Here is an 11,855-nt window from a genome sequence, read left to right as displayed (position 1 = left end):
TGATCTAGGTTGACAGGGTGTTTTCTCAGCATTATACTAACAAATCCAAAATCACAGAGGTCTCTGCCCTAGTGAAGCTTCCTTTGCAGCAAAAAACAAAGCAAATCAAAAGACAACAACAAAACAAAGAAACAAAATCACAGGTTCACTCTCCATGCAGAAACTGCTTTACCCTGGCTCGGTTCCAAAGCTCACACACTTTGCGATGAATAGTGTTGCCTCGTGTACTTGGTTGATACCCAAAGAAAGAGTGAAGATCATTTAGCACCAACCTGTACCCTCCTGGTCAAAGAACAGCTCAGAGCACACAGTTAGGAAAAGTCTTCACAGAAGGGTAACATGTTCTGTATCACCAAGATGGAGATGCATGATTGGCTTCGACTTTACAGGGTCATGTACTTTTCCAGCCAACCCTCCCCACTCTCATTCTAAACCCCTTATATATACCAGTAACTTTAAAACTAATATTCCTGCAAATATAGATTTTTACTTAGCAGAATCAGTGAAAAAAAGCCCCCTTGCATGAGTTTCTCAGGCAGAAGAAGCCCAGTGTTCCCAGGGTCACTCAGGGCTAATAATAGAGTCCACAGCTGCCTGCACCCCTGGGGACACGTGTCTCCATCCAGCCCCACCGCAGGATAGCAACTTCAGTTCTCCTTGTCTAGAGAAATGAGGCTTTTTGGTGGGCTGGCGTTTGGCCAGCTTCCAGTGTGCAGTCTCTCAACTGTGGTCCTTTTGATGTGTTCGAGCAGTTCATTCTTTGTTCTGGGGACCGGCCTGTGCCTCGGAGGATGTTGAGCGGCATCCCTGGCTTCTACTCACTAGATGCCTATAGCAACCCATTCCCAGGGTGACAATTGAAAATATCTCTAGACATTTACATTGCAGATCACCCCCGACTGAGAATCACTTACACTGATTAAAGGGTCGAGGGACCGAGAAGCTCTGGAGAAAGCATCCGAGAACAGTGGCATCAAAGCAGAACTCCATGGGAGGAATGATCCCCCTGTAGCTGGAGTTGAAATGACCCAGGGGGCAGGAGATACTGGCTGTGCCAGCCTCTCTGCCAGGGAGGCTGGACTTTCCAGGGTCCCATCTGCCACCTGGGACACTTCAGTCACTTCACTAATTATAAGACCACCCCTCTGTTCCCACTAGAATTCTGAGAAATCATACCAGAAAAGAATCTCAGGCTTTTCCCAGTCATGGAGTCATAAAAACCTGTTGCTAGAGGTCTTAAGAGTAGGTGTCTGAGAACCAAGCAGGAAGTTTTAAATGGCCTCAAGGTCTCCTTTCTTCCTGCAGGCCAGTCAAGCATGTTTGCAGGTGGCAACAGCTCATTGAGGCTCAAAAATAGCCCAGGAAGGGAGTCTAGATCTCCACCTCTGGGCTTGGTCCTTGTCCCCATCGTTCAGCACCAGCCAACTAACTATGGGAAAACCAGCCCTGCCACCATCCATGTTGTTGTTCAGTTGCTCAGTCGTGTCTGACTCTTTATGACCCCATGGACTGCAGCATGCCAGGCTTCCTCCTTCACTAGCTCCCAGAGTTCGCTCAAACTCATGTCCATTGAGTTGGTGATGCCATCCAACCATCTCATCCTCTGTCACCCTCTTCACCTCCTGCCCTTAATCTTTCCCAGAATCAGGGTCTTTTCCAACGATCCAATGAGTCACCTCTTCGCATCAGGTGTCAAAGAACTGGAGCTTCAGCTTCCGCATCAATTCTTCCAATCAATCTTCAGGGTTGATTTTCTTTAGGATTGAGTGGTTTGATCTCCTTGCTGTCCAAGGGACTCTCAAGAGACTTTTCTAGCACCACAGTTTGAAAGCATTAATTCTTCGATGTTCAGCCTTCTTTATGGTCCAACCCTCACAACCATACTTGCCTTAATAAATGGTCCTCTTCTATTCTGGATGAGGCCCAGGGCCAATCACAGTGTAGGTGGCAGAATGGTATTGAGAAGAGCCATAGTTTTCCACTGTGTGTTAGTCGCTCAGTTGTGTCCGACTCTCTGAGACCCCATAGACTGTAGTCCACCAGGGATTCTCCAGGCAAGAATACTGGAATGGGTTGCTCTTTCCTTCTCCAGTTTTCCACTGCTGAGTACCAAACTGCTCTAAAACAGAGTGACTTAAAACAATCTGGGCTTCCCTGGTGGCTCAGCTGGTAAAGAATCTATCTGCAGGAGACCTGGGTTCTATCCCTGGGTTGGAAAGATCCTCTGGAGAAGGGGATGGCTATCCACTCCAGTATTCTGCCCTGGAGAATTCCATGGACTATTGTCCACAGGGTCACAAAGAGTCAGATGTGATTGAGTGACTTTCACTTAAAACAACTCTCTCATGGTTTCTGGCATCAGGAACCCAAATTTGGCTGGGTGGTCCTGGCTCAGAGGCCCTCAGGAGGTTGCAGTAGAGATGTTGGTAGGGATACCATCATCTGAAAGCCTGACCAGGGCTGAAGGATCTACTTCCAAGGTGACTTGGGTACCTGGCGAGTTAGGGTTACTTCTTGGCAGGAGGCCTCAGTTCTTTGCCACTTGAACCTCTCCCTAAGGCTGCCTGAGTCCTGTCATGATATGGTAGCTGGCTTTCCCCAGAGGAAATAATGATCCAAGAAGAACTGATACAGAGTGTTGATGTCTTTTATAACTTAACCTCAAATGTCACATTATGGAAACCTCTCATTTCCATAATATTCTATTCACTACACATTCAGCTCCCTTGGATGTGGAAGGGACTACACAGGTGGGTGAGCACCAAGAGGTGAGAATCACTGGTGCTGTCTTGGAAGCTGGTTGCACTAAAGCAAGGACTTTGGGATCAGAGAGAGAGGGATCAGATCCCAGCCCAACACTTCCTAGTCTTACAAACCTTGGTGAATTCAGTGTCATTTCTGAGCTCCGGGCTCCTCCTCATCTGTAAAGAAAGGCTGAGTACTCACCCTATACACATTTGCTAACACTTTCATTCATTTTTGCCTCTATTTATAATGTCTGCTGGGGCTTCCCAGGTGGCTCCATGGTAAGCAATCCACCTGTCAGTGGAGGAAATGCAGGTTTGATCCTTGAGTTGGGAAGATCCCCTGGAGGAGGCAACAGCAGTCCACTCCAGTATTCTTGTCTGGAGAATCCCATGGGCAAAGGCACCTGGAGGGCTATAGTCCATGGGGCCACAAAGACTTAGACACGAATGAGCATCACATAATGCCAGCTAGGGTCGGGCATTAGAGGTCCACGGGGCCACAAGGTGTCAGCAGCCAAACACTCATGGTCATGTGTAATGTGAGGTGATGGGGTTAGGAGGAGAAAAGTGCTAGGGAAGGATTCTGGAAGCACAGAAGTGAGGCCCCTACCTTATATGGTGGTTGTGTGGCTTAGAGATAATGCAGATAAAGTGCCTGGCCCATAGTGATGGTCAGTGAATCATGTCAATGATCATGATAAAGACGACAGACAGCACTGATTTCCAGGAGCCCTGATTCTTCATAGGTTTCGCTTTCTGACTACAAAGAGTCCCCAGATGGTATCAGTCAGCAAACTCAGCCCTGTGGCCTTCCCCCAAACCACATGGGCATTGTCACCCTCCCTGAGAAGGCAGGCAAGACCTCTGTGCTCAGCCTCCCAGCAAGTCCCAAGACAGTTCTGCAGATAACAGTGATGATAGTAATGAAGAGCTCTAAAGCACCCGCCACGTGCCAAACAATGAAACTCAGTGCTTTACATGAATTCTTCATTCTACAAAAATCTGGAGGCAGAAAACATTATCATCATCATTTTATAATGAAACTGAGGCCACATAGTAGAAAATAGCCTTGGGGTCCCTCCACTGCACTGCCTCCATGCGCCACTGCTTAGAAGGCCAACAATCAACCAGGCCTCAGGTGACCAGCTGCACCTCCTCTCTGAAGCCCTGGAGAACCACCCCCACCCCACCCCAGGGCATCAGGCTGTGACTCCTATCACTCTGACCTGTGAGAAGCCTGCAGCAGCTCCTGGTCACTTAGTCATCCTCCATACATGATGTGAGGAGCCCTAAGAACTGCTACACTGTCATCAAATGGAAGTAAGTTAGGGATTTCCCTGGTGGTCCAGTGGTTGAGACTTCGCCTTCCAATACAGGGGGCGTGGGTTTGAGCCCTGGTCAGGGAACTAAGGGTTCACATGTCTAGGGGCCAAAAAACCCCAAAAACCTAAAACAGAAGCAATGTTGTAACAAATTCAATAGAGGCTTTAAAAACAGTCCATATGAAAAAAAAAAAATCTTAAAAAAGGTAAAGTAAACCCTGCCTGTTAGTTGCCATCTTGATTTCCTTCCACTCCAGGTGAAGTGTTGCCCTGGGTCTGTATTGGGTCTCTTTCCAACTCCAGCAAACTCTTGCCCATAGAGTTTCCTCCTGCCCATATGACTACATTACATCTTGTTACTCCTAGGTTCTAGAATGGGTTCCATGAATGCATCTAGAGCCCTCTGTCTCTCCATCCCACATCTGTCCAGTCTTTGAGCCCAGGACCAGTGGCAGGAACTGGTCTGGGAGGCCACAAGCATGTATTTTATCCCGAGCTCTTCAAGGGGCCTTGAACACATCACTGCTGTCCGTACCAAAACCACACAACAGCTCTAGCCCACTCCTGACCTCCTTGGTTGTTGAAGGAATGCACACAATGCTGGAGTTTTGCATTACATGATGTTTTCTTCATACCATCCTTGTGTTAGATATAAGTCAGGAGCAATATTGATTGTACTGTATTGTAGATATCTCCAGGAGAGCTAGGGAAGGGAGAAAGGCCACCAGGCAATGTTCCAGGGGCAAAAAGTGTGAGCTCTTCCCTGCCTGGTCCCTAGATTCGGAGCAGCCTTAAGCTTTATGTTGTGGCCTGTGCTTTTCTAGGTGTTATATAACATTGCTTTCATGTATGCCAAGAGGGAGGAATGGAAAAAGGCTGAAGAACATTTAGCGTTGGCTGCGAGCATGAAGTCTGAGCCTAGACATTCCAAAATCGACAGAGCCATGGAAAGCGTTTGGGTGAGTACGCTGGCGAAGCAGGTGGCGAGAGGGTCTGCTTGGGTTCGGATTTGTTTCTGTGCACATGTTGACTGGGAAGCAAATATGTGGTGCTTTTACCTCCTCTGAGCTCCAGGTAATGCTGATCTTGGGGTCTGTTTCCCTGTGGGATCTTGAATGTGGAAGTCTAAGAAGCTGAGGCCTAGAGGAAGAGGCAGCGGAGCCCTCCTTACGCCCCTCCAAGGGGGCTCTGGTGGGGGCCCGGGGGCAGCACCCAAGGGCAGAGGCTGTGCCCGATTGCTCACCCCCTGGGTTCTTGCAGCCTGGCTCCAGGCCAGACATACAGCAGCGCTCAAGAAAAAATGCATGGATTACAGGGACAAATGGTGGGAAGTTGAGTTTGAGCACACGTAGGGATGAAGCTTGTTCTAAATTATATTTTTAAACACCAGGAACAAGAGGGCATAAGTCAATCTGTACATATCTGTCCATGGCTGCGGACATCAACCCTAAGAGAGCATGGTCATGGGCCTCGCTCAGGTCCTGGGCCACCCACGTCGGGAGTGACAGCCCTACTTGAGCCGCACAGAGTGGGAGGGGGCAGTCCCTCTAGGAAAAGAGGGTGCTGGGCAAACAGCACCCACAGACGTCTCAGTATAAGGCGACAATGAAACCAAACGGTCCTCCTCGACACACTAAGAAGTCCAGCCCTGCACGTGGAGAAAAAGCGCTCTTTCGAGCTTCTCTCAATGGATCCGCGCATCTGTTCAGTGAGGGACCAGGGTCCCTCATTTTACCCCCATTTTACAGGTAGGAAAAGACTCTGTTCTCTGTGTTTTAGAAACAGAAGCTGTATGAGCCGGTAGTGATCCCTGCGGGCAGGCTCTTTCGGCCGAACGAGAAGCAAGTGGCTCAGCTGGTCAAGAAGGATTACCTAGGCAAGGCCACGGTGAGTGAGGCCACTCGGTGTCCCGAGTCCCCTCTTGCATGAGCCCTGCAGAGTGAGGGCGAGGGGACCCTGGAGGAAGGGGCGCCTGCCTCTGGTTCTGCCCTGGGGAGGCAGCTTCTAACCTAAGGGTTGACAAGTCCATCCTTAGCCACCGTCCACTTCCGGAACCAAGTCCCTGTGAGAGCAGATCCAGGGTGTGAGGAAGGAAGGGATCTTGGGGAGAGCCGAGGATGGGCACACAGAGCCGGTGCAGCCTCACACCTCCCTGTCTCAATTTCAGGTCGTGGCGTCTGTGGTAGACCAGGACAGCTTCTCAGGGTTTGCCCCCCTGCAGCCACAGGTGAGGTGGTCCTGCCCTTCTCCACGGGTCTCCAGGGCTCTCTGGGAAAGAGCCAGCTTGGGCAGTGCACTGTGCTGAGCAACCTCGTTTTCAGGGCTCCTTTAGCTGAGTTCTCAGTCTGCGGAGGGTGTCTGCCTGGCCATGCTTGGTCAGGGATCTCACAGCTGGAAGGGGAACAAGATCATATCCCTGCGTGTCATCTCAAGTCCTCGGGAGCCAGCCCTCCATTTCCCCCTCAAATGCCAGCCTTCACTTCTCTGAAGTTCCAAGAGAGCTCAGCATGCCTTGTCTCTCCCGAAGCCTTGACCATTCTCTCAGAAACTTGAAACACAGCTGTGGAAGGCTTTTGCTCCTTGTCCCTTCTCAGACACAGGACACAGGGGGAGCTCTTCCGGGTGCACCCATCGGCCGCATGCAGCAATCCCCTCAGGCAGGGGTCCCCAGGGCGAACCATCTTTCTCCTCAAGCTAGGCTCAGAGACCGGTTCCAGATAGACTAGATGCCGGCGGGTCTGGAATGTAAAGGCAGCGCTTCCTTGTGAAGGGAAGCGGGTAGTGCCGGTTGAGGACAGTTCCAGCTCTGTGACAACAGAGCAAGTATCGGCAGGGGCATCAGTCCACGCGAGCACAGGGAGGGGTTTCTGAGAGTGGTGGTCCCTTGGTCCAGTGTGCATACACCTGGTCACTCTGAGGGCCGTGCAGACAGCCTCCCAGGGTCAGAGAGTTGACCGCTGGCCCAGAAGGCGACCAAGACTGGGGCACCGGAGGCTGAGAGGAACAGAGGAGGAGAGCAAGAGGGGCAAGATTATTTGACCTCCCTCTTCATCAGAGAGTTGAAGAAAGCCTTGCAGGACTCCCTTGGGCTTTGGGGCACCCAGGGAATTCCCAGAGGGGAAAAAGCCCAGATAACTGTGCTCCATGGTACTCAGGGTAGAACCGGGAACACACTGTAAAAGCAGATTCTTACCTGACCCGTGGACCTTGAGTTGATTTTTATTTATTTATTTTAAAATTTTTTTATTGAGTTATAATTTACACACCATACAATTCACTTACTTCACTTGTACAACTGAATGATCTTGGGTATATTTACAGAGTTGTGTAACTATCACCACAGGCATAGAGGTTGTTTTTTTTTTTTTTGGCCACACGGCATGTGGGATCTAGTTCCCTGACCAGGGATCAAACCCTTGCCCCCTGCATTAGAAGCACAGAGTCTTAGCCACTGGAATGCCAGGGAAGTCCCTTGAGTTGGTTTTTAACTACCCACAGATGTCGTGTGGTAGAGCAGATGCTAATTATAGAGCAGCGCTTTGAGAAACTGTCCTAGAAGGGGGACAGAGTTCAAGGGCAGAAGCACTCTCATGATGCCATGTTGCTCTGTGACAGCTAAAACTCCAGAAACCAGGTCTGGCTCAAGATAAATTGCTGTGCTGGTGAAATCTGGGCCTAGGGAGCTGGTGGGAGGTGTTCTTTTCCAGTGTTTAGTCAGGGTACACGACTGCCTTCTCCCTCGAGAGTGTTCTAATTGAGCCAGAAATGCCGTCTTCAACGTTCTGGTCTGGAAGGAGGATTAAATTACCATTAACCGTCTGTTCTCTCTCCCCTCCTTCCCTTGCCGTCCTGGCCTCCTTATTTCTCCTGCATGTCTGATAGGCAGCTGAGCCTCCACCCAGGCCCAAAACCCCAGAGATCTTCAGGTAAGTTAGATTTAGACCAAAATGCAGCATATCCAAACTCCCAAGCCTGAACCGAGGGCAACAAAGGGGTGAAGAAGGTGAAGCTGGGGTCAGGGTCCAAACTGTGAGGAATTTAGCCTAGCACATCAGGCTGCTCCTGCTTGCAAGGCTAGGGCAGAATGATGGTGGGAATGCAGCTCTGACTGCAGTGAGGCTGACGGTGGTAACCTGGCCACAGCCATGGGGTGGCCCCGTGTCCCCTCGCCAGCGTGCCCCGAGAGAGCAAGGGGTTGTCGCTGAAGGACCGCAGTGTCTGTGGAACACCACCCTCTGAGGGCTGTACACAGACCTCAGGGTGGAGGAGTGGAGGGTGCCCTCCTCTCAGGAGGAGCCCCCTCAGAGGCCAGGCTCCCTGGAGCTGGGAGAGCGGAGTGGGAGGCCGGAACGGCATGTCCTTTCCTGTGTGGACGTGTGTTCACTCCCTGAGGGCACATGTTTTCTGAAGAAGGAAGAGGAAGGACTCGAGAAAAAGAAGTCATTCTTCTGTAAGAAGAGAAGCCAAGGATGTCAAAACCCACAGCTTTCTTCAGAGTTACCTCTAAGTGAAGAAGCAAGCCCAGCTTCCCCCTCCCCACTAGGGAAGGCTGTAACAAGGAGTGGAGAGAGTGCCAAAGCAACTAGAAAAAGGAAGGGGCCTTTGAGCTCACCCCTAAGCTCCCCACGTGCTGGGGAAGGCTGTCTCCACCACAGAGATGAATGCAGGGTCTGGAGACAAAAGGAGGGGCCGAAGGGAAGGTAGCAGAGTGGGAGGGAAAGGGAACCAGCCTGGAGAGGCCAGCCCGCCACAGTCACACATTCTGAAGTGGCTCAGATGGGATGCCCCAGAGCAGAGCAGAGCAGAGCAGGCCTTGAGGAAACGGCAAAGGGGAAACGACATTACGTAACACAGAGGAAGGCAGCCTCACATCCCCCCACTGCCTCCAGGCCCATCTCCCCTACTCTCTCTCCCTCGCCCGTGGACGTGGACGGCCCCAGCTGGCTCTAGGGCAGGCATCCCCAACACCTGGGCTATGGGCTGGTTCCAGTCTGTGGCCTGCTGAGGAACGGGGCCGCACTGTAGGAGGTGAGTGGCAGAGAGTGAGTGAAGCTTCATCCCCATCACTCAAATTACCACCTGAGCTCTGCCTCCTGTCAGGCGAGCAGCAGCATTAGGTTCTCATAGGAGCTGGAACCCTTCCCCTAAAGTCAAGGTGGAATATTCTGAAATTGCCACAAAATAGAAACACAGTGCACAAGAAACGCAATCATCTCTAAACCATTCCCTTGCCCTGGTTCATGGATAAACTGTCTTCCACAAAACCCACCCCTGGTACCAGAAAGGCTGGGGACTGCTGTTCTAGGGGATTTCTCCCCCACCCCCCTCACCTCCTCACCCAGCGAGTTCTCACCCGCCTTCTCCCTTGCACCTTGGCATCTGGTCGGGCCCCGCCCAGACTCGGCCACTGGCCAAGCACAGCTGGGATCCTTCCTCCTCAGAAGGGAAGGGAGGGCAGGGGTTGCAAGGCATCATCGAGTGTTGTGTGATGTTGTTGTTTTTTTAGCTCTTGTCCCACTGCATGTGTGGTCACGGAGCATGTTCACAGGCAGAGTCCTCTCAGGCCGTCAGATGGGCAAATCCCTGCTCAGGGTCGCCTGGGCAGTTAGGGGTGGGAGTGAGGCTCCCAGCTCTGGGTCCATAGTTGCTGACCCACAGCATCATGGGAACAGATGTGGTCCAGGCTAGATGGTGGGTGAGATCTCATATCTTGTGTCTACCCCTCCTCTTCTCCCCACCCTCATCCCGCAGGGCCCTGGAAGGGGAAGCCCACCGTGTGTTGTTTGGGTTTGTGCCTGAGACCCCAGAGGAGCTGCAGGTCATGCCGGGGAACATCGTCTTTGTCTTGAAGAAGGGCAATGATAACTGGGCTACAGTCATGTTCAACGGGCAGGTATTCAGAGGATGGGGGGGGTGGGTGGGTTAATGGCACAGGATCCTGGCAGCACATGGCAGAGCTTTTTGAGGAGCAGCATCTGCTGCCTTATATGCAGGCCAGCTGCCCCCTCTTTCACCTGTCCTCCCACCCCTCCCCACGTCTCTGGGTGTCCTGCACTGCTGCTGACGTCTGCATCTTTGTTCCCGCTTTCTGGCTCCACGATGCTGCGCTGCAGAAGGGGCTTGTTCCCTGCAACTACCTTGAACCAGTTGAGCTGCGGATCCATCCTCAGCAGCAGCCCCAGGTAATGTAGTGCCAAGGGCTGACCCGTTCCCTTCCTACCCTTGAAACCCACCACCGACAGACCACGGAGGAGAGCAGAGAGGAAGAGGCCCTGAGGACTCACTAGTCCTGAGCCCACCTTGAGTTGGTACCAGCCACCCAGAGCTGAACCTAGGGATGAAAGAAAAAATCCAGACGTGCTGAGTGGAGGCATCAGCAGGTCCTATTGGGCCCCCAGCTCTGTGATTCCTGCTGGTCAAGGGTGACTTGACCACAACTACAGCACGTGACAACTTAGGTCTTCCCAGGATATCGTCTTCATCCGGAAGAAGAGTCAGCGTGCTGGCTGGTGAAATCCATTCACCATAGGAAATGTGCTTTGGAGCACTGAATTAGAGCAGACCTTGCCAGCCACTGCTTCCAATGCCGCTGCCACCTCCACCCACTCACCCCATCTCAATGACCTGCCCTTCTGCCAGTCCTGGGGAGTAGTCTTCGTTGGATCTGTGCAGATGCCTGATGGCAATAGATCCTGTCTCTAGACTATGCAACCAGTTGTCCTCTGTGGGGTTGGCCCTCCCTGGTCAGAGACACGATGTCCAGATGACTGGAAAATTTCTAAATGCCATGTAGATGCGAAGTGTCAAGTTTCTTCTGAAGGAGCAAGGTGTACAGTGAGAGCGAGCAAGTTTAGACAAAGGTCCTACCCTGCCTCCAATGGGTTTCCAGTGTGGCAATTGGGGTGATTAGGTAGCAAGGGCTTTGTAGCTGGAGGATTAAGATTCTTATTTTCTCATTATTATTTCTACTGTGATTGTTTTCACCAGGCCCACTCTGCCTGCCACTGAATCAATACTTTCCTTCAGTTCAGTTCAGTTCATTCGCTCAGTCATGTCTGACTCTTTGCAGCCCTATGGACTGTGGTACGCCAGGCTTCCCTGTCCATCATGAACTCCCAGAGTTTACTCAACCTCATCTGCATTGAGTCGGTGATGCCATCCAACCATCTCATCCTCTGTCGTCCCCTTCTCCTCCTGCCTTCAGTCTCCTCCCAGCCCTTAGTCTCCACTAAATGTCACCACCCCTCCAACTCTTAGGAAGTCATTTGCATCTGGCTCCCTTCCATGGTGGTCTGCAGGGTCTCCCTGACTCCTACCCCTGCCTAAGAACTGTCTGCATGAAGGTTCTCATCCTCTCTTCCTCTCCCCTCCAGGAAGAAACCTCCCCCAAGTCTGATATCCCAGCTCCCCCGAGTTCCAGTGCTCCTGGAAGACCCCAGTCGTCACCAGGTTAGAGTCTCTGGAGGACCATCCCGGGATTGGGTGCAGGAGTGCTTCAGGCTGCCTCCCCACGGAGGTTTCTTCTCCCAGCCTGACAGAATCTGGTTTCTTGTTCTCCCAGCTTATGATCACGATGCCCCAGAGCGCCCCCCCTCATCCTGTGTTACTCACCCACCCCAAACACAGGAAAACAGAAATGCTTCCTCCCTGCCTGCTCCAGAACATGCAGGGAGCTTGGGTAAAGGCAGCTGCTTTCTGGCAGGCTGTGAGCATCCCAACTCAATCAGTTATTAAGTAGTGGGACCTTATCCCAGGAGGAAAGGCTCAAGTAATTGCACCTGTTGAC

The 11,855-nt window shown here is 51.8% G+C and overlaps 1 protein-coding gene across 2 annotated transcripts in view; it reads left to right on the top strand.

Annotated features, from left to right (window-relative positions):
* The window catches only part of NCF2 (neutrophil cytosolic factor 2), a 37,198-nt gene that overhangs the window by 14,192 nt on the left and 11,151 nt on the right, over window positions 1–11,855 (top strand). For both annotated transcript variants that reach the window (XM_004013860.5, XM_012187705.4), the window contains exons 4-10: window positions 4,894–5,028; window positions 5,849–5,956; window positions 6,237–6,296; window positions 7,952–7,995; window positions 9,821–9,962; window positions 10,183–10,251; window positions 11,443–11,518. In XM_004013860.5, the coding sequence (XP_004013909.2) occupies window positions 4,894–5,028; window positions 5,849–5,956; window positions 6,237–6,296; window positions 7,952–7,995; window positions 9,821–9,962; window positions 10,183–10,251; window positions 11,443–11,518 (634 nt within the window). The remainder of the gene's footprint in view (window positions 1–4,893; window positions 5,029–5,848; window positions 5,957–6,236; window positions 6,297–7,951; window positions 7,996–9,820; window positions 9,963–10,182; window positions 10,252–11,442; window positions 11,519–11,855) is intronic.

The sequence above is a fragment of the Ovis aries genome, chromosome 12 (assembly GCF_016772045.2).
Source record: "Ovis aries strain OAR_USU_Benz2616 breed Rambouillet chromosome 12, ARS-UI_Ramb_v3.0, whole genome shotgun sequence".
Lineage (NCBI taxonomy): Eukaryota > Metazoa > Chordata > Mammalia > Artiodactyla > Bovidae > Ovis > Ovis aries.
The sequence above is the reverse complement of the archived record's forward strand: the minus strand, read 5'-3'. Positions and strand labels throughout refer to the sequence as shown.